Source organism: Culex quinquefasciatus, chromosome 2 (genome assembly GCF_015732765.1).
Source record: "Culex quinquefasciatus strain JHB chromosome 2, VPISU_Cqui_1.0_pri_paternal, whole genome shotgun sequence".
Lineage (NCBI taxonomy): Eukaryota > Metazoa > Arthropoda > Insecta > Diptera > Culicidae > Culex > Culex quinquefasciatus.
Window position 1 is genome coordinate 117,328,465 of NC_051862.1, and position 23,421 is coordinate 117,351,885.

The window sequence follows — 23,421 nt, forward strand, 5'->3', positions numbered from 1 at the left end:
GCTCATTAGCAACAAATTCAGCGCGCTTTCGGGCGACAAAAATAACAATGATGTCAGCCCAGCAGGAGGAGGAGACGCGGTTCCAGCACCCGGCCAGTCGGCAAGTAAACAAAAGCAACCACCTTTGGTGGTGAAGAACACCACGGATTTTTACAAGCTCGTGGCGATAGTGGAAAGTTGTAAATTTGGTTTCAATCCGATTTACAAACTAACCCGATTTGGAACCAAGGTGACCTGCTTCTCTGTCAAAGATTTTGACAAGTTGCAGGAGCTCCTCAAGTGGAACAAAGTGGAATTCTACACCCACGAACGGCGGAGCGAACGAAATCATCGGGTAGTTCTTCGTGGTTTACCTGATGAACTGAAACCGGACGAGGTCAAGTACCTGCTGAAGAGGGATCTCAAGCTAGACGCGCTAGAGGTGCATTCCATCAAGCGGAAGGAAAAGTCCACCGTGGACGAAATTCCGTACATTGTGGTCTTCCCCAAGGGATACACCAATCTGAAGAAGCTCTCTGCAATGAAAGTTGTGGCAAAAACTATCATCCGGTGGGAGGCCTACCGGAACAAGCGGCCGAACGTGACCCAGTGCAGGAACTGCTTGCAGCTGGGTCATGGAACCAGGAACTGTCACCTGAAAGGGAGGTGCAACAACTGTGGGGATCCCTACAAGACGGACGAGTGCAAAGTCCAAGAAGCCGAGCCGAAGCGGTGTGCCAACTGCTCTGGAGCCCACGAAGCCACGGACCGCAGCTGCCCTAAGCGTGCGGACTTCATCCAGTGGCGCCAGCAGGCGTCGAAACCGAAACCGCCGGCAAGGAAGGCGGAGAAGCAGAGTACAGCAGTTCCGGCGTTCACGCCGGCGGAGTTCCCTCCGTTGCCGGGTGCAGTCCCGGACGGAACATCGAAGGATCGCCCTCGCCCCGCAAGAAGCAGCCAAGGAAGCTCCCGAGACAGTGGAGCCACGAAAGAGGAAGCCGGGGATATGCTCTACAGTTCTGCTGAGCTGTGGGGCATTTTCTCGGAGTACATCGGCAGATTCAAAGCCTGCAAGACCCGCTTGGACCAAGTAACCCTCGTCAGTTACATGATCTCCAAGTATGAAGTGTAATGAGTTTTTTATATTTTTTTTTATATTTTGATTGTAAACTGATCCTCGGTCCTAACCTGGTCGTAGCACCTAAAAGGACCTAATAAAAATAAGTTATGAATAAAAAAAAAAACGTTCCCTTATATAGGTATATGCTCTTTTTTTTTGAAAATTTCAATTTCTGAATTTTCTGATTTCTCCTGCAATCTAGGGACCATCCATAAACCACGTGGACACTTTTTTGGGAATCTTTTACCCCCCCCCCTTCGTGGACAATTGTCCATACAAAAAAAATCTTTTTTGTATGGATCGTGGACAATCGCCATACCCCCTAAAGTGTCCACGTGGTTTATGGATGGTCCCTTAATGAAATTCTTCGAAAGAAACATATGTTTTCAAACTTAGGGCTTGTTTAATTTTTAATACTAGATATTTTTCATAAGGAGTCTTATTTATTAACATTCCAACGCCCAAGGCTTCAAAAAAGTTGGAACGGTAACTTCAACTCAATGGTTCTCGGGCATAACTCAACCAATCAAGATGATTCTTCTTTCCAGTGATTTGTTAGGATGCCTAGATGATTCTAGACCTTTGCAGAACTTAATTTGATCAAATCTGTATTTTTTGCGATCAAAAACATCGTTCCAACTTTTTTTTTCGCGTGTAAAAAAAAATCGTCGAAAATTCCGCGGAGGCATTCGTTTAAAAAAAGTTGGAACAATGTTTTTGGTCGCAGAAATTACAGATTTGTTCAAATCAAGTTCTGCAAAATTTTAGGATCATCTAGACATTCTTACAAATCACTGGGAACAAGAATCGTCCCGATTGATTGAGTTATGCCCGAGAACGGGCGTGTTGAAGTTAACGTTCCAACTTTTCTGGGAGGCTTGGGCGTCCGTGTAAGTTGGACATGCGTTGGGCGTTCCAGTGTTAACTGATTAAAAAATAAATACATACTAATGTAGTCAATTAAAAAAATCTGAACTTCAAACATCTTTACAAAACTTAAGCATGCACAACTTTCCTCCCTAAGGTAGCTCTTATTACCACTACCTCCCCCAACTCAAACCACCCAGAACCAGCAGCGGCCAAGGTGAAAATGGCCACCAAACATCAAACCGACGCTCAGGAAACAGTACCGGCCTGCCTGCCTGCCTACCTGCGTGTCATTTAGAGGATGGCACTGTGGAAAGGGTGGGGACAAACCTGGAGAGCTTGATGGCGCGACATCGAGGGAAACGAAGCGAAAAAATGCGATGATCAACATGATTTATGCACATGTGATTTTTGAAGCACACTGCTAGGAGTTTCACCATGGTTGCGGAACGGAGAGCAAGTTTTAAGGGGAAAATACCCTGGCCGGGCGAAATGTAAATTACAGTGCGGTGGCCTGTGGAAAATTCTTTTCGCCGTGTCGGTGGAAGCTTTTTTTTATCTTTTTCGTGAATTATCTCAGCCACTGACGGGAAAAGTGGAGAAAGGAGAGGGGGTTCTTTGGTGCGGCTAAGCCGTTAATCATAATGTCATCAGGGTGTACAAGATTTGCGGTGGATTCACACGGTTTCGCGCCCAGCGGTGCGTATTGAGTTGGTAAGTGTTTTTCGGAGGAGGGCAAAGAGCATCTCTTTGTAATTTTATTCACGCACTGTGTGGCGCATGTTATCTTGGAAAGGTATGAGCACAATGTTTGTACATAAATGCTTTTTGGAGAATGCCGCTGGGAAAAGAATTGAATAAAAATTGCTGTAAGTGTAACGAAACAGTTGAGTAAGATTTATGGTCAACGATACATGATTTGTTAATTTACTCTCCTGGAGACAGATCATCTTTTGAGTTTGCAGGAGCTTTGATCTGAGTAATATTTATTGAAGGTTTACCGAGTTAGATAAAAACGACGAGCGCTAAAAAACAAGATTTGAAATAAGTAGCATACAATTTCTCATGTTATTCCTGAAAAAGTTGGAAACCGGCAAAAATGACAAGGGTTGGTATGTGCACACTAGTAAAAGTAAATCTTTCCCAGTTCCTGAAGGGAACACCCTTGAAGAGTATCGGGGCCGGCATTTACAAAGCGGATTCAGTGGCAGTTTTATTCTCAACTTAATGTTAATGTTAATGTTAACATTCCATAGGTCGCATCCCTAAGGTGTCGTGATAAGGTCCAGTTTATGACGATACACTACCTTCCCTTTACTAAGTAATCGCTTCCAGAAGGGAAAAGATCACCAGTTGTGTTGGTACGAGCCGGGATTTGAACCCCGATCTACCGCTTACGAGGCGGAAGCGTTACACCTGGACTACGTGGCTCGGTCACACTAGAGTGTAACAAAAATGACTTTTTGGTGGGCATTCTAGGGTTTGTTCCGGTGAGCTTTATTGGACGTAACAGGAGCTGGAGCTTTGCATTTGAGTTTTAAATGTAATTTAACCCGTAAAAAAGATTTTTTTCAAAAATTTCATTTTGAGGCCTACACGCCAATGATGTTGAAAATAAACGCTTTAGTGCCCAAAATGCTCCAAAAAGAAACATTTTTGAAAAAATCTTTTTCACGGGTTAGATCCCATTAAAAATTCAAATGCAAACCGCCAGCTCCTGTTACGTCCAATCAAGCTCATATTTTGGATTTTGGATTTTGGCTCAAAAGCCTACCGGAACAAACCCTTGAATGTCCGCCAAAAAGTCATTTTTGTTACATCCTAGTGCACACACTTTTTTTGAATCTGTTTGTTCAGAATTAAAAGATACATTTTCAATTGTTAACAAAACACATTTTCGAGCTTTAAATAAAAAGTTCAATTTTAGAGCAGGATTATAGCCTTACCTCAGTGAGGAAGGCAAAAATGAATCTTAGATTGTCGATATCATTATTTCTTTATCTGGTCTGCTGTGTGCTATCTTGTGACATAGATCATTTTGGTCGAAAATGAGTTAATGATGACGTTTTGCTAAACTTAACAAACATTAAAAGATGCTTTAACCCGATTTTGGAATCTCGCTTCCGTTTCCCGGATATCGCAATACACACTTGTTACATAGACCAATTTATCATCAAAATTGTTCTTGTTTTTCACAAATTTATGTTGATGCACACTTTCGAAAGGTAATGTAATCTTTTGTTTTTGAAAGTGTACTGATAAAGTCGGTTAAACTATTGATTTATGCCTATTTAAGTTTGTATGGGAGTTCTGTGCACACTTGTGACACGTAGTACAATTTTACTATTGAAACATACTTGTGACACATGCTTTTCAGATTTTTATTTACATAATTTACTGTACCTTTTAACTGGTGTAACTAAATTAGTTGAAACTTGGAGCGATTGTTTAGCCATAGTATACGAACCGATTGCTTCAAAAAGTTTGACTCTATCATCCATAGTTTTGAAAATATTTATCGTCATACTTTAAAACAACATCGTCATACTTTAAGTCATACAAGATAGCTTAAAACAGACGATCTGTCGATGGATTTTTCGGGCTCTACAAAGTTGCTTAATAGTTTTGATTTAAAACGCAAAAGAGAAATTTGGCAAAAATATCAGTTTGAAAAACTTTCATTCAACTTGCACGAGCAGGAAATATTCCCTGTTTTGCAAAGCCAAATAAGCTAAAGACGGTTCTCTTCCATGTCCTTGGCTAAGACCTAGGTTTTTTGCATTTTATAGCAAAGGCACGTCCACGATGTTTGATGCAAACACAAAGTCTTTGCGGCATGAAATCCGTCCCTTTGATGAATTCCTGCCGAAGCGCGTCCGTCCTCAAATGTATGTGTGTGCGTGTCTGCATCCCCTAATTGTCCTAGTCAATATTTGATCACCGATGAAAATAGTCAAATTGGCAACACAAACACAAAAATCACTTTCCCACGCGCCGTGCCGACGATGTTGGCTTCGTCGCGCAAACAAAATGTTCCAAAGTACGACACACTCCAACACATGCTTGACACATACACACACATACATTTGTTCACACATGAGGTACGCGCGGATGGTGATGCTAATTTATTTAATTTCAACACTTCTGTTTAATCGATGAAACACACACACATCGACACTCACACATGTGACCAGCCCGTACACGAAACTTCGTCTAACATGATAAATAGCGATCATGTTCATGTAGGCGAGCATTAGCTTTCATGCTTGCCCCGATGATGTATCCGCTGCATGACACGGTACATACAACGAACACACACACACACACACACTCGTTCAGATGTGGTGGAAAATTACCCCCCCGTTGGTATTTTCAGTCGATTTGCTTTGCTTGTTCCATGATCGGACCACGTTATGCCCGGAATTTCGCTCCACTTCCTGGCAGAGGTCCCTGCTGAGCAATTCTCTGGGTTTTCATAAAATTAGGTTTATTCTTGCCTATAAATATGCCTGAGTTGTTAATGAATAAATATTTTTTGAAACATTTTATGTTTTCTTTTTGAAAAGTAAAATAGACCATTATTTTAATTATCTAAAAACTTACTATAAAATCGTTTTCAAATAGTCCTGTAAGCATCCTAAAAATACTCTTGAGTGCTGAAAAGTTGAACTTTAAAAATCTCGATTTTTTCAGCACGCTTCATACTCAGCCAACTTTCATAGCCTCGTTGGAGAAATGTTGAACTCCTGCTGAAATGGTCATCATCATCTCGATTTTAATCCTGACATACAGAACAGAAATCAATAAAAACTTCGTTTTTTAATGCCAGTCTTCATGCCTTGAAGCAGTTTTGTAGTTTGACACAATTGCCAAATTTCATAAATTGTATGACTACGAATATTTTTTAAAATTAATGATAGACAGTCAGTTGAAGTTTGTCACACTATTATGCCCCTTATTGTGTGTGTAAATTCTAATTGAAATTTAGTGTTAGAGTAACAAATTACAATCAAATATTTAAAGAATATTAATAATGATGTTATTATTTGCAACGTGTACTCTAGATTTTGTTAGAACATTGAACACTGTTTTTCTCAAAATTTCAAAAAGAGACACGTTAGAGCATGACCACGACGATTGGAGAAAATCAAGTTTGAATGCAAATTTCTAAAGATTTTACGACGATGAAGCCCGACGATGGACGGATGGATGGCTGGAACACGCGGTAAGGACACACTGGAACCACACACACACACACACATACACATCAGACCCTCCCTTCCCCGCCAACATTGGTCGGCTGCCCACACGGGAATAGAATAGCAAATTCCAGCACTTTGCGATAGTGACTGAACTATGTGTTTTGCATAGGAAAACTACAGCAGAGTCGCTCTATCGGCGCGCCTGTCCCCCTCATTGATCTATTCTGAGCTAGTTTCAACGAGGATTTTCCGGCCCTTTTGAAGTGCTTAGACAAAGGTTCGTGATTTTGTTGAAATTTTGATGCGATACACGACGTGAAAAGCATCAAACGCAACACACTTTTTATCGTTGAATCAAAAAGTGAGAAACAGCAAAAAAAAAGTTGCACCGTCAGCAGCGTATACAAACTAATGCGTGAAAAGGGGTTTTCGACACAAACTAACTTGGTAATTCAACAAAGTGGTTATATTTCCTTCTCTTTCACCGGGTAAAAGAGGTTGAAAGGTGTGTAGATAAAAATTGATTTTCAACTTTTTTCAACATCAACTCAATCATATAACACGTATGGCAATGATAGGTAAATAGTGATTTTATCGTGTGTCGAACGGACGACCTTTGTTTGGATTGTGAGTCCAACTGCCTACCTGCGACTCAACCGAGACAGAACCAGCGAGAGGACTCCTACACCTGGACTGAGCAAACGACCTAAGCTTTATAGGTTAGTCCGGGGCCAACATTTACTTCCCCATCCAAAGGAAGGCGTGGTCAGACAAATCTCGTCTCGAAAAATGCCACCGGGACCTTCTGGGATCATACCCAAGCCGACTGGGTGAGAAGCAACCACGCTAACCCCTACACCACGGGTCCCGACATTATTATGAATAAGTAACAACAACACTTTGTTGGAAGAGCGCAACCCCTCACATTAGCTTCCAAGCAGTGAGTTGACGTTTGGCGTCGCGTTTTTCGTTCATTAAAACGATGCTTCTGTCATAGTTAGTAGCATGCGTTGAACGTTTAAACTAAGATTTTGAAGGATTTCGGCGTCGCCGGATGTTTCGGCTCTGCGCAAGCTCAGGGATGACGCGGATGACCATGAACCCTTGAGAAAAATGATCCTTGGACCACCCCCGACATGGATACCTTGTGTAAGTTTGTCGCTCAGTTTGTTGGAGCGTTTGTAGGAGCGTTAAAGCACGCGTTTTCCATAGTAATTTCCATGTAAACTTTGTAACTGTCGTCTTGCGCGGCCTTAGAGTTACATGCTACCAGGCAAGGGCATCGAAGCATAAAACTCAGTGAGGGTTGTGGGAGGTCCGAATTGTGGCATCCTGAACATTAACCTAAGTTAGACAGTTAGCGATAAACGTGTAGAGCTGTGTATGTGTGAGTGTGAAGCTAGCGTGGATCAGAAGAGTCTGGTAGATGAAGCCGAACAATAAAGATGGAGCTCCGCTCCCGTGTTAATGATAAATAGTGTTTAGTTTAATATAAATAAATAGGAAAATATCACATTGGCGATCCTGCCATGTTGGTAAATAGTGATTGTGTGAATGAAACCTGACAGAAAAATACTGGAAAAACAATAAAATAAATAAAAGTTGCGCAAAAGGACAGCATCGGGGCGACGATGGCAGCGGGCAGCCGAGCAGGCATTGTCATTACGAGGCGGTGGGCCTGAGGCCGAGATGCTGGAGTTTCGGTGAGCATGTTCCGGTTGTTTTGTTTGTGTGATGCGAGCGGAGCAGAAATATGTGTGAAAGTATGTGTGTGTGCGAGTGTTATGCGTAATGATTGTGTGCGCGGTCTGATAGGTTAGGATGTTAAAGAGGTTTGAGTGTATGCGGCTCGGTTTGGTTTTGGCAAGAGGGGCTGCTTTGCGTCTTCTTCTCTTCAAATGTAAAAACAATGCCCACGAGCCATGCGCCGAAGTTTCTCCCTTTTCATCTCCCCCGCACTGCGCTTTGCGACCAAACTACTCTTATCTCCTGCATTCGTCACGGAATGCAAAGAACGCAGTAATTCTTTATTTCGCGTTGCGCAGCCATCACCCAGATTTATCGACGCAAGCACATTTTTTTATGGAGCGGGAGGAAGAGGAATCGAAAGTGAGGGGAGCAGGACTGAGTGTGTGTGTTTGATGTTTAATTGTGAAATGTCGTTTTTTTTTCGCGGAGTGAATGTGTGATGCACGAACGGCGCATTCAAGGAGTTTTGTTTACTTGATGCACGATTAAGGGATTCTGATTGAAGTAATCAATTATAACATTACCCAAAATTGGGTGAGCGGAAGTGTGATGTTTACTTTATACACATTGACGAGTTTCAATAGGAATTTTGGTTAATGTTTAGGTGCTGTATGGGAACAACATCTAATTCCAGTGTGCCTCTAATGTTGGCAGGTCAGAACTTTGACATTCAATTGAAGCTAATTAAAAGCGTTTTCAACTGAAATCCAATGACAAATAGCTCAACAGGAAGTGAGCAAGCAAGTTTCTATCAAAAGTTTTGCAAAATAAGTTGTTTAAATAGTGAAAATCAGCAAATTGGATGGAGTTAGGAGCGATTGCTTAACCTGCCAAACATACGAGAATTTCCCGTACTTATTAAACAAAAAGCTTTATAGCCACGAGTGATTTTAGTACAGTTTTCTTCAAAGAACAGGTGTCTTTGTGTGCTTGGGGATGCATAATGATCACTCTTGTCTGATTTTAGATTATCCACTGTAAGGCCTGAGGTAAAAAGGGTCATGAGGGTTTGTGTATAATCATTGGATTTAGAAATACATACTGTATCTATAACATTTTAAACTGACAAAAAGTTTAGTTTCGTAAGGTCTGGTTTGAAGTCCCAAAAGTCCTCAATGGAAAAATATGATAGTTAAAATACTTTAAATTTATAAAACATAAGTTGAAATGTTGTAAATCATAACCAATTTACTATGTTGCGTTTGTTGTTAAATAGTTTGAGAGATATGTACAAATATGTGAAAAATAAAAAGTTGATAGCAGTGGATAACGAATTACTTTTTCATATTAAACTGCCTTTACCTTCACTAAATGCAATTTCGTGTTGAGGGAATTCTTAAGACTTATATTAATCTATTAAACATTAGTACAAGGAATTATAACGACACACTACACTACTTTGTGCGATCAGGGGTAGTACAGTAATACCGTTGCTACTTCAAAAATGCAAAAAACAATGTTTTGTAAGAGAAAATGTATAGAGGGTTTTCAATGAAATTGATGATTTTAGAGCATAAAAAGAGATTTTGGATTTTAGAGCATATAAAGAGATAAAAACAACTGCTGCGAGAAATTGAGTCGGGTTTAGCCCAAGGACAATCGTCCGAAAAAGTTGAGTCGGGTTTAGCCCAAGGCCAACTGCAGCAAAAAAAGTTCCAGAAGGTTGAGTCGGGTTTAGCCCAAGGCCAACTGCAACAAAAGAGTTCCAGAAAAGTTGAGTCGGGTTTAGCCCAAGGCCAACTGCTGCAAGAGATTGAGTCGGGTTTAGCCCAAGGCCAATCGTCCGGAAAAGTTGAGTCGGGTTTAGCCCAAGGCCAACTGCAGCAAAAGAGTTCCTGAAGGTTGAGTCGGGTTTAGCCCAAGGCCAACTGCTGCAAGAGATTGAGTCGGGTTTAGCCCAAGGCCAATCGTCCGGAAAAGTTGAGTCGGGTTTAGCCCAAGGCCAACTGCAGCAAAAGAGTTCCTGAAGGTTGAGTCGGGTTTAGCCCAAGGCCAACTGCAACAAAAGAGTTCCTGAAAAGTTGAGTCGGGTTTAGCCCAAGGCCAACTGCTGCAAGAGATTGAGTCGGGTTTAGCCCAAAGCCAATCGTCCGGAAAAGTTGAGTCGGGTTTAGCCCAAGGCCAACTGCAGCAAAAGAGTTCCTGAAGGTTGAGTCGGGTTTAGCCCAAGGCCAACTGCTGCAAGAGATTGAGTCGGGTTTAGCCCAAGGCCAATCGTCCGGAAAAGTTGAGTCGGGTTTAGCCCAAGGCCAACTGCAGCAAAAGAGTTCCTGAAGGTTGAGTCGGGTTTAGCCCAAGGCCAACTGCAACAAAAGAGTTCCTGAAAAGTTGAGTCGGGTTTAGCCCAAGGCCAACTGCTGCAAGAGATTGAGTCGGGTTTAGCCCAAAGCCAATCGTCCGGAAAAGTTGAGTCGGGTTTAGCCCAAGGCCAACTGCAGCAAAAGAGTTCCTGAAGGTTGAGTCGGGTTTAGCCCAAGGCCAACTGCTGCAAGAGATTGAGTCGGGTTTAGCCCAAGGCCAATCGTCCGGAAAAGTTGAGTCGGGTTTAGCCCAAGGCCAACTGCAACAAAAGAGTTCCTGAAAAGTTGAGTCGGGTTTAGCCCAAGGCCAACTGCTGCTAAAGATTGAGTCGGGTTTAGCCCAAGGCCAATCGTCCGAAGAAGTTGAGTCGGGTTTAGCCCAAGGCCAACTGCAGCAAAAAAAGTTCCAGAAGGTTGAGTCGGGTTTAGCCCAAGGCCAACTGCAACAAAAGAGTTCCTGAAAAGTTGAGTCAGGTTTAGCCCAAGGTCAACTGCAGCAAAACTGAAGGTTGAGTCGGGTTTGCCCCGAGACTAGCTGCAGCTACCGAAAGAGTCAAGTTGAGTTATTTTAATGGGGAGGATTACACAGTAGAGGACAAAACTGTACAAAAGAATAGATGCTAACATGGAGAAAAAAAATACAACAGAAGAACTCCAAAGAAAGTTGTTGAAAAAACTTAGGATCGCGTTTCAATATAATGAGTTAATATAAAAAAAAAGTCGAAAATGTATCGCAAAAATAATCTACAGGAAGGATGGGGCACCATTGCCTGCACAGAACTCACCGAAAAGAATGATGAAACCTCATAACAAATTAAGCTACACAATGGATTTCACAATGAACAGTTCCACTATAAAAAAAGTTGTACAATCAAAGATATTATCCAAACAATGTTCCATTGTATTAAGAGGTAAAGCTGGGATTTATCTACGTATGTTTGACGACTTAATAAAAATAAAGAACAAATATAATCTATAACTACAGTTAAACACACATATACAAAAATATATGAGAAGAGAATGTATAAGACACGAAGTTCGAAATTGTTATCAATCAAATTGTAAATAAATAACATATCATACGTACGTCAGTCAACATTGCAAAGTATGTTTATCTCTGAATCGAGGAATCTTATGTATATGAAAAGAAATACAAAAAGGCAACCGCGGTATGAATAGAAGTATGAATTGTTAAATTTTAACTCTAGTAAGGCTACCACGACAGTATGAAACTCATTTTTGTTGAAGGTAAAGCCTTGAATCACTCTCTCAGAAAAAGCATTGTCATCACAGAATGCTCTCTAATCAATCTCATAAATATATAGGAAGATTCCAGTGATTTATATCAAAATGGTTCCATCTGTAACAGTGTGATAAAGGCTCAATAGGCGAAAATCAATCAAGGTTATGCCAAAGATTTGTAATATAATTTGTTAAAGTAGTGGATGGAAATAGGACCGACTTCTAAAACATATGTAACTGACCACTTGGAAGATAGTAATGTTCTGAAATTCGTTTTATTTAACAATGCTATTGAATAATGTAATGCAAGCCTTATGGCAACGACAGATTAATGTTATGTTTATTAAAGAAATGAGAGATGTGGATCGGTAAAATGGCGTGAAACATTATATTTCTAAGCAACTTTCATTCAATTTATTGCATTGTTTCAGTATTGTTTGTGTACAGTTACTTTCCTTAGTTGATATATAGACTAATTCTCAACAGTTAATAAACTCAAAGTTAAGGAATGATTTAGTAGGCATCTAATACATCTAGTAGTTTGATCACAGGAAAAAGCAGCCTCCGAATTAGAAAATAGAAGGAGTAAAGATAGATGAAAGGAGTTGTATAATATCACAGCTCAAACATTTTTAAGAAGGATGTTCATTGAAGCTTATATTTTAATAACATGGCTCGCGTCTGCCTATGAAAATATGAATTTTAGTTGGAAGAGGAATCCTTAGAGAGTTTTCATTTAAATTGATGTTATAATACGATTAAATATGTTGAAAAGAGGTTTATGATTTTACATACACGATAAACGTGGTTTTCACATTATATTTTACGTTTCAGAGCTTAGTATACCGGCAGGCGTGGTGAAATGGTTACGCTGTCCGCTTTATAAGTGGATGGTAGTGGGTTTCGATTCCCATCTGCTCCAACCATCCATCAGATGGGGAAGTAAAACGTTGGTCCCGGCCATGGTAGTTGTTAGGCTGTTAAGTCATTCCTGATATGGTAGTCGTCTTCCTGCTACAAAGGCAAACAACACACCAAACCAAGCCTGTTCCAGTGGAATCGCTGGGTGCGGTTGGACTCGCAATCCAAAGGTCGTCAAGTCGAACTCTTGTGTGGAAGATTCCTTGGAGTAGAAAGAGGTTTGGGTGCTTACCCCATTCAAGCTTTTAGACTCTTTGGTTCGAGCAGAAACTTGCAATAGAGACCAAAAAAAAAAACCTGGGGGACGTTAAAGGGGATGGTTTGTTAGTTTTTAGCTTGGTATACTGCTGATTTTTTTTTCTTTTTTTTTTTGTTACTTTAGTTGACTCGGAGGAAACCAGGATAGTTGGACGATCAATAATTACGCATAAGGGGAAATGGATCCGCATCTCTTGCATAGTTGATATCGGCAGCCTAAGCCGATAGCCTTCGCTTTACGGGACGGACACTTTACCAGGCGTTGCAAAACATGAGACGAGAAGTGGCAGAAAGGATTATAGTTTAAAATTAACTTTATTGTTTTGTTAGTTTACTTATTATAACATTCAATTTGGCAAGGGGAGGATGTGGCATCCTGAACATTAACCTAAGTTAGACAGTTAGCGATAAACGTGTAGAGCTGTGTATGTGTGAGAGTGAAGCTAGCGTGGATCAGAAGAGTCTGGTAGATGAAGCCGAACAATAAAGATGGAGCTCCGCTCCCGTGTTAATGATAAATAGTGTTTAGTTTAATATAAATAAATAGGAAAATATCACACGAATGACTCCCAATTTCTCTCAAGGGTCGGCATGCGCTCATGCTCACGAGGCAGGAAAACACAATGTGTCGCTTCAAGATAAACTCCTCGGTTTATCCTCTGACGTCACTTTATTACACCGGCTTCCTCTTCTACCTGACCTCCTATCCTTTCCCACTATCCCACTTCCTTACAGGCTACCTCCTACCTCGACCTGCTTCTTCCCGGATACCGTGGGTGGATCTTCTGCTGATGTGGGGCCCCTCAGCTACGCCTGCCGCTGCTCTGCTTCCGGATCTCCGGAACTGACCTCCGGCCGTCTCGTTCTGCTGCTCGCTGGCCTGGGGGTGGACGTTGAACTCACCGGCGTCCCGGTGTCGTTGTGGTTGCTGCTGCAGACTTCGCTGTCCCCTTCGTGTGCCTGTCCCTCGCGCCCTCGAGTATAGTGACGGACTCGAGCTTCCACGTCACCGAAGTTCTGTGGGAATTGCCCGGTTTCCGGCGCTGGGTTTGAGTCGTGGGACAGGTCTTCTTTCGGAACCAGGTGGTTCTCTGGGTGGCTTGCGGTTCGGGGGGTTCCAAAATGGAGGACGCAGACGATCTAGCGATGTCGGCTAAACGCTGCTCGTCGATACCGCAATTGATGACGGTAGACGGTGACGCTCACGGTCACGGATGTTGGGTGGAACCACGACCGAACCGGGGGATGTTCCGTAGCGAAGCTACGCGAACTTTAGTCCTAGACTAAGGGGTTCTGTGGATGAGATGAGGGGGGGGGGGGGGGGGGGATTGTAATGGCGGTCCTATCTAGTCTGGTCACTCGCGGCACAGATCAGGGTTGTTGGAGCGTTCGCGGGGAATTACCTGGAGTTCCTGGAGTTCTCGCTTCTCCCAGTCTCCTCTGTCCTCCGTGAAGTTCTTTGACCGCTTCCTGGCACTGGCACTTCACAACACTCCGTCGAGCTGTAGTACGACGGCTTTCGCGACTTGTCGCACTTCAATACACCGGGCAAATGGCCGATGAAAATCCGGGCCCCATCCCGCGAACCTCTAATCCGGCGAATCCTGGAAAACCCGCCCATCATCATCATCAGTTTCGCCACCCCCAATGGCCGCCCATTCGTTGATCCTCGGCCCTCTGGTGGTGGCTAGCAAAACTGCTCCTCGTTATAGGCGCTTTAGTACGGAAATGGCTGCGTCCGTACACGGGAGACATAAACCGACTCGTTTCACTATCCACGAACACACGCACTCCCCTGCCTCTGTGTCACCGGAATTCTCTCACAACACACCCACTGGTTACAACTTTAACCCCCGAGCGACAAGCCAGTTTTCAACCAAATGAGCTCAAATTTGGTATGAGAGTCCCTATGGGTACCTCTACAAGATGGCCCTTATTTCAGTCGGATTCGATCACTTTCGAAAAAAAATGACCCACCCTAGTATATATATGTTTTAGTTTTTTTTTGTGAAATTTCATTGTACACTTTTTTTTGCATTAACAAATTTATTCTTTTGAAAGTTACCCAGAAAACACGCCGTGAAGTAATTTTACGACGGAATTGCAAAACGTAATATGTTTCGGCATTGTTAAGGAATTTAACACTTATCTTGACAGCAAAGCCGATTCAAGTGAAGAAACAAACCATTCGCTGAAAAAAATCAAATTGAATGGGTGTTTTTCAGGATTGCAAAAAAAAAGTGTATTTAACTAGTTACTTTACATGATTTTCTGAACTCTATTAAAAGTTCCTTCTCGAAACTAGGAGTCCGAAGGTTTTTTAAAAATTTAAAAATTTTTGTATGGGGCGTAACATATAACCTCCGAACCCCCACTCCCCCTCCCCTCTAACTGCGTTACGTAATGAAAGAACGCTCCCAAAGTGTTTTATCAAATTCTTCTAAAACTATGGAAAAATGTTGACCAATTTTGACAATATAATTAATTTTGCGCTAAAATGACTTGAAACCTAAAAATGTTAAAGCTGAATTTAAATTTGTTTGATGTACCCACCAATAATTTGCTAGAATCATTGAATATTTTCTCACTCGGGATAACCAATTACTTTGAAAAACAAGTCATTCGACTGAATATAAAAACTATTATTTTCAACTTTGTTTTTTAGATTTTGAGTAGAACAATGAACCGCCGAATATCTAAATTGGCAATCAATTTCAACAAATTGTTCAAAATTGTACATTTATCTTTTCGATTACCAAGGAAGATTTCCTGATGGTAAACTAAACACTTTTAGCGCAGACAAGCTCCATTCGCATATTGCAAATTTCTCACGATTCTCAAAACCCACATATGAATACTCTGTTTTGCACATCGAATGTATTCTTGTCCGGTTATGTACCAAAGCTTGTGCCCCACAAATGCACTTTGTCCTCGTTTTTGTTTTGATCCGGCACACACGACATCGGTCGACATAGATTTCAACCGTGGACGTCCTGCGAATGAACTCCCAGAGTCGACATCCTTTCGGGAGTGCGCATGTTCACCGGTAGCCAACTTCCCCGATTTGAAAATGAACTCCGAGACCGGTACTTCCCCTGAAACCGTTCGGATTCCGGTTCGTTCGCTCGGAATCATGTGCTTAATCGCGGTGTCGTTACAAAAGTGATTGCATTAGCCCGCTTTCGCTTAGTCCCTTCGCAAGCCTTCGTTCGGTTGGATCTCGGTGTTGGATTTCCAGCAGGTTCCGGTTCTAGAACGTGTGCGGTTTTTGCTGCCTCTGATGTGATCCGGATCGGAAGGAATTTACTATCTACGTGGACTAACTCTTTCGTGTTTTTTTGTTTTTGTTCGGGGCCATTGCTGGCGCCCACGTTTGTGTAGTGTGTTGTGGGGTCATAAAAAAGAATGAGCGCCGCGAATAGTATTGTGACGGGGACAAGGACAGTATGAGGCTATGTTTGTTTATTTTACCAGCTGGCGTTCCATTAGAGCCGTTCCCATCGATATGCACCGCTAGGAGTCGTCACCCAGATAACAACGTGGCGAGCCTGCGATGTGGAGGCAAATAGTATTCAAAATAGTTTGGAGTAACGAGAGTGGTGCTAGCGTATTGGGCCTCCGCAAGGTAGCCCCGTAACTTTGACCGGAATGTGGTGGTCCCCGAGATAAGGGGTCGTTTGGAGAAAAACCAACAACAGAACCAAAGTGAGTGAGCCGAGAAAAATAAATTGACGCCGAGAGTTATCGGGGAAAATTGATTTCAGTGTGCGATTACGGTAATTTTCATAAATTCCTAGTGAAAATCGTGCAGGAAGGAATTAATTACAGCCGAATCTAAATAATGAATTAAGGGTCGACGACGGTGACGACAGACGACTGCTATCAAGCTAAAAGCCTCGCCGGGAGGGGTCGGAGCCAGAACGCATTTCAAAGGTCGTCGTCGTCGTCGTCGACGGCGTCGCGGCACCTATATATTAGGGATGACGAATTTGCTAAGTGGATGAATGAGTATCAACCTTTCGCCGTGCCCGCCGTTGTCGTCGTCGTCGTCGCAAGGACTTATTCGGACTTACGATCCGTGTGCGTGGAACGAGGGGTCCACCTACTTGTTGTGGCAACCGCCCCACAGTGATTGTGGAAGAGATCCAAACCAAGAGGGTAATAATGTAATAAATTTCTGTGGAAAGTACAATTTCGTGACAATCGGCAATAAAAACATTTCAAACAAAGAAAACCAAAAGTGTAAAAACCGGCAGAACAAGCGAAAGCTGCGAATAAAACGGAAAGAAACCGCTCCTCGTTCCCGCTCCTGGTCCTAGGGAGCCGGAAGCGCCCCGCCAACCGTAACCGCCGCCCAACTCAGTGCCCCAGCCCCGCCTTCCCTTAAAGTGACTGTGTGTAAGTGTGTGCGAGAGAGGAAAATATTTATTATGCAAGGATAAAGTGAAGTGAGAAAATTCAAAGTGTTTTATTTTTCCTGCACTCTCGTCGTCGCGCGGTATTCCCAACTACCCGCCCCTGGCACTGATTCTCTGTTTTTAACTCCGGTCTTGGATTTTGGCTCGGTGTCGGAAAATCCGAAAACCGGCACCACCGACGTTTCCCACGATATGGGTAAAGGTGGTGGCGCTTATCCTTGGCTGGGGCACGACTACGACCATCAGCACCAGCAATACCATCATCGCCGTCATTAGAGCCTCCGAGAGCCGTACGACTCCCTCCCTCCTCTCGCATCAGCATACCGGCACACACGAAACTTAAGGAACTGAACCGAAAGCGCAAAAGGCTCCCCCTTAAACGTGTGTGTGTGTGTGTGTGTGCACCTCACCATTTGGAGTACAACTCCTCACACGAGACTTGAGCCCACAAGTACGTACTCAACAGCAACGCTTAGGAGCGCTTGCAGCAGTAGTTAGGAAGAAGGCACTTGCCGTTTGCACACAACCTCCGCCACCACCCGGCAAGCAAATCAAGGAAAGAAATTCTACCACACAAGAACTGTTCTGTTGCACGGTGAAGGAAGTGCAAGTGGCAGCAAGAAGTGTTAGCATGAAAGCATTAAAATCGAATGCAATGCTGCTGGTTGCGAGTGTTTTGCTGATTTTAAATGGATTTCTCATCACGAGCACGCACAGCGAGGAAGGTAAGAAAAGAGTTAACTCGGTACTCTGTTGGCAAAGGGGGTGGAATCTTGGGGGCGGAAACAGATAGGGTGTCTTATAATTGCATGATGTTTTAGAGCACAGTTTAGCAAATCAGTTAAGATGATTTTAACGAAATTGGTTAGAATTATTTCAGCTTTATGTTCAGATATTTTCTCAAAATGTGAGAAAAAAAAAACAAAAAAAAAAATGTTGCCTCCATTACTGATGAAAAAAACTTTTTTAAATATGGATTCTCAACTTTTCCTCGCCTTTACGTACATCCATCAGCTCAGAATTGAGGTATGAATAAATGTCTGAGCGGTTCATTTTTTTTGCTGGATTTGATTTTAAATGCGTTGCGTACTGATGTTAAACTTTAACTTTCTGATTTTTTTAAGATCATTTAAAGCCACTAGAAGTAGGGTTGTTTAATTTTCTGTTTATGTTTTAAGTTTTTTTTATTCTTGAGTTTTTTTATATGCGTTTCTTGTTGACATAATTTACCTGTTTTGCTTGTTTATTTTGGTTGTCATTTTTTTTTTGAGCTTGTTTTTGTCTATTTTTTTTCATCGACCATCCTTTTTTTACAACATAGTCAACAAAATTACTGCATACTTATTTGACCATGACTATGACCAAGAGCAGAAGGATGACAAAAATTCCAATCATATTTATTATTATAACATTTTTATTTTGCTTTTAAAATAAAATGTTGCTAATTGTATAAGTTTTGCCTTTGTATTTTTCGAAATGGGTAATTCTCCGCAAACTCACACAGCAGTTGCCCCGACCCCTCTTCGATTTACGTGAAACTTTGTCCTAAGGGGTAACTTTTGTCCCTGATCACGAATTCTAGGTCCGTTTTTTGATATCTCGTGACGGAGGGGCGGTTCGACCACTTCCATTTTTGAACATGCGGAAAAAGAGGTGTTTTTCAATAATTTGCAGCCTGAAACTATGATGAGATAGAAATTTGGTGTCAAAGGGACTTTTATGTAAAATTAGACGCCCTTTTTGATGGCGTACACAGAATTCCGAAAAAACGTTTTTTTCATCGAAAAAAAACACTAAAAAAGTTTTTAAAATTCTCCCATTTTCCGTTACTCGACTGTAAAAATTTTGGAACATGTCATTTTTATGGGAAATTTACTATATACGCGGTAGGGTGTTCCTTTGGGCGTTCGCTGTGAGTTGTGGATTGCCTGCTTCTCTAATGAAGGTTCGACTAGGGGGGCATGCTTATTAATTTCTCGTCGCTCCATACCCTCAGTGACGTGATGGGAGCAAGGGCGTCTATGCAAAGTGTCCCTACACCCGCTACAAATTTCCGGCGCTTGGGGCGGGAAGAGGGAAATCATTTTATTCTATGCGCCGGTATTTGTAGCATTAAAATTCGTGCAAAAAAACTTATGCACGTGGGTGTACAGATTACGGAGTAAAAGATGATCGAATTGTTCACCTAGCGCTCACATGTGTTCCAGGACCAAGTTGCCTGCGGGTATGGGGATCATACATACATACATACATGTAATTTTTATGGGAAATTTAATGTACTCTTGGAATCTCCATTGGCCCAGAAGGGTCATTTTTTCATTTAGAACAAAATTTTTCATTTTAAAATTTCGTGTTTTTTCTAACTTTGCAGGGTTATTTTTTAGAGTGTAACAATGTTCTACAAAGTTGTAGAGCAGACAATTAAAAAAAAAAATATATAGACATAAGGGGTTTGCTTATAAACATCACGAGTTATCGCGATTTTACGAAAAAAAAGTTTTGAAAAAGTTGGGCGTAATCGATCATGGCCGTTCATGGTCACCCGCAACAGACACGGACGACGGAACAAAGAAAAACGCAAAAAGTAACTTTTTCAAAACTTTTTTTGAAAAGTTTCACGCAAATCGAAGAGGGGTCGGGGCAACTTTTCCCGATTTCGTGTGAGTTGGTAGAGAATTGCCCAAATGATTTTATTTCAAATTTAATCATTCTTTATGTTTGAATTGAATTCTATTCATTTCTATATTGATATATTCCGAATCGATTATTATCCAACATGACAAATTTGCAAAAAGATTGCAAAGAATCACTAAATTTCAAAATTTCTTCAAGTTTTGGCTGTATTTACTTCGAATTGAATTGTAACTTTTTTTGAAGGATTTTGATTGAAATAGATTTTTCATAAATGAGTGAGCAAAAATAATGGATTTTTTAGAACAACTTTTCAATTCTAAAAAAAGCTTTAAAAAGTACACTAATCATATTGAAAATGGATAACACTGATTTTTTTTTATATTAAAAAATGTTTCATAATGAGTCAAAAAATCAATTAGCAATGTGTATTTTTTTAAATACAATAATTCTACGAAATTTGTAGATTGACGCATTAAAAGATCAAATCAAATCAAATTATTCGCTCTACAGCATTGCCTGGGCGTTCTCGATTGTGAGTTTCTTACTCGAAACTAGGTGACCGAAGGCTTGATGGTTGAGACAATTGCAAACCTCTTTTTACACCTAAGCTTCCATCCACCCCGGGATTCGATTTTACGACTATTGGATTGTTAGTCCAACTGCCTACCAGCGACTCCACCGCGGCAGGACCCAGAGAGACGACTGCTACACCTGGATCGAGCTAACGACCTAACCCTCTATGTTAGACTGGGTCCAATATTTACTTTCCCATCCGACGAAAGGCGTGATCAGACAAATCTCGTCTCGAAAAATGCCACCGGGACCGTCTGGGATCGAACCCAGGCCGACTGGGTGAGAGGCAACCACGCTTACCCGTACACCACGGGTCCCACCCTTATCAGATATAAATATTTTACTATTTTTTTATTTCCTGTCTTTCAAAACAGTTTGAAATGTTTCGTAAAATATTAGAATAAAGGTGCACAACACCGCAAAAAAAAATTTCGTTTCGTTTCAATAAATTTGATTATGTCTTGTTGATTTTAAATTTAAAAAAAAATGCAGCATCCAAATTGGAATGTTTTTTAGTTAATGATACAGGGTATAATTACAATACAATTTTAATTAAAGCAAAATAAAAATAATTCAAAAAAATACATCTTTGAAAATAATCTTTGTTTTTCTTTTCTAAAATCAAGATATTTGAATCTTATTTGCAACCCCGAGCAGACGGTAAGAACTTGAGAAGGTCAGTTTTTGATATTGTGAGAAGATCGAAATATGTTATTGGGATGATCGGATTAGTTGTTAAAATAACAAAAATCAACAACAAAGATTTGTTCGAAGGATAACTTAAACTGTTATTATGTTGTTATTGCAATAACAAACCAATAACAAAGAAGGAATCATGAAGGAATAACAAGATTTGTTATTTTGCGCGGAGAGGTGGAGCACCATAATAACAAAAATTGTTATTGAACTTGTATGTCTCCATAACAAAAAAAGTTATTGTTTTGGTTTATTTGTCATTTGCAAATAAACCTAAACGAAACTATTGGCACTACGCCCCCCGGGGCATGGCCTTCCTCTAACGTGGGATTTCTGCTCCAGCGCCTCTGACGAGACAGGAGAAACCGGGACCGACGTTTTACTTCACCATCCGATAGAAGCTCAGTGGATAAGGCGGGAATCGAACCCGCGTCTCATAGCATCATCGGGATCGGCAGCCGAAGCCGCTACCCCTGCGCCACGAGACCCACTTGCAAATAAACCTGCAGTTGCCATAACTCTTCTGGACTAGTCAGAGCTGCAGAGTCGGGATCCTTCAAGCGACTTTGAATCCATACTTTGGAGACAACTCCGAATCCGACTCCAAGTGAAAGTTGCTGAAAATTAGCTTAATCCGATGCCGTCTCCGAGGTCTCTCTCCAGCTCGAACTTCAACGTCAGCTCCGACTTCCTCGCTCTGTGAAAATAATAACAGTTTTTATTATTCACATTTCAAACATTCTCAATAAGTAAATCACTTCCCTTAGAGAATATAACAAACTTAAAAAAAAACAACTTTCAAAAGTTAATTCATGGTTAAATAAATGACCACGATTAAATTGGTCAAAATTATTCCATAGTTCTAACCAATTTTAGTGAAGTCCCTTAGGGGGTATATCAAATAATTAAAAAAATCAACTTTCAAAATTTCAACTTTTTAGAACAATTTTAGCTTAAGGACCTCATTTCATGACTAAAATAATGACCCCGACGAAAATGTCAAAATTATCCCATAGTTCTAGCCAATTTTAGCAAAGTCCTTTAGGGGGTATATCAAATAAAAACAAAAAATCAACTTTCAATTTTCAACTTTTAAGAATAATTTTAGCTTAAGGACCCCATTTCATTGTAAAATAAATGACCCTGACGAAATTGGTCAAAATTATCCCATAGTATTAGCCATTTTAAACAAAGTCCCTTAGGGGGTATATCAAATAATTTAAAAAAAAAATCAACTTTCAAAATTTTAACGTTTTTGAATAATTTTAGCTAAAGGACCCCATTTCACAGCCAAAATAATGACCTCGACGAAAATGGTCAAAATTATCCCATAGTTCTAGCCAATTTTAGCAAAGTCCTTTAGGGGGTATACTGCCGCTCAAAGCAAGTCCGTCCCATATGTATTTTTGTCGATTTTGAGATAAATCCAGTAGTTGTCTTGTTTGAACATCTACTTTAACCCTATTTAATAAAAAATGTATGTTTGTTCTAAACATTCCAAAATAAAAATCACTTTGGTGCTGTCCCATATGCAAAATAAAGGCAAGTCAGTTCCTTGTATTGAAATGTCTCACAAATCAATAGAAAAAATGTGTAATTTCTATATTTACACAGACTATGTACCTAAGTACTCGCAGAACTTAAAACGAAACTATTGGCACTACGCCCCCCGGGGCATGGCCTTCCTCTAACGTGGGATTTCTGCTCCAGCGCCTCTGACGAGACAGGAGAAACCGGGACCGACGTTTTACTTCACCATCCGATAGAAGCTCAGTGGATAAGGCGGGAATCGAACCCGCGTCTCATAGCATCATCGGGATCGGCAGCCGAAGCCGCTACCCCTGCGCCACGAGACCCACAAGAACGCAGAACTTAAAAACACATAAAATTGTTCAAATTGACGGTATATTTTAAATTTGGAAGCGTAATATTCGAAACCATATTCTGCATTTTTTTCCTCATGCATTGGATAATCACGGTAAAAAAATAAACAACCTACCATTGAGCTAATTTTCATTAAAATCAGTACTATTCCTTCTTGTAAGAATAGCCATGGTCTGGTTTTAGATTTAGGATCCCCTTCCATTAAAAGATTCTGGATTACTCAATTTAAGGGTCCGGATGTTGATACATGCAATCAAATGTGAATATCTGTTCTGCAGCAAAAGAAATAAAAATAATACAACATTGCTGGTTAAATACTCGTAGTTGGTAAATTTAATAGAATCATCCGCCAAATTAAATTAACCTGAAACAAACAAAATTTTCGATCATTGATAAAAACAATTTTGAAAATTTCCAAAACAAACCAACAAATGACAGGCAAATTTCTGTTGTAAATGTACATGCCTACCTTGATAACCTGACAGACTTGCCTTTATTTATGGATAAATAAAGTCAGGTCAGTCCCAGCACGAAAATTTACCAAATTAACCAATAAATTTTAACTTTTTTGAGTAAAT

General features: G+C 41.0%; 1 protein-coding gene across 1 annotated transcript in view; it reads left to right on the forward strand.

Annotated features, from left to right (window-relative positions):
• Positions 1-15,827: 15,827 nt before the first annotated feature.
• The window catches only part of LOC6041327 (lachesin), a 53,204-nt gene continuing 45,610 nt past the window's right edge, over positions 15,828-23,421 (forward strand). The window contains exon 1 of the mRNA XM_038255975.1: positions 15,828-17,781. Coding sequence (XP_038111903.1) covers positions 17,688-17,781 — 94 coding nt within the window. The 5' untranslated portion in view covers positions 15,828-17,687. The remainder of the gene's footprint in view (positions 17,782-23,421) is intronic.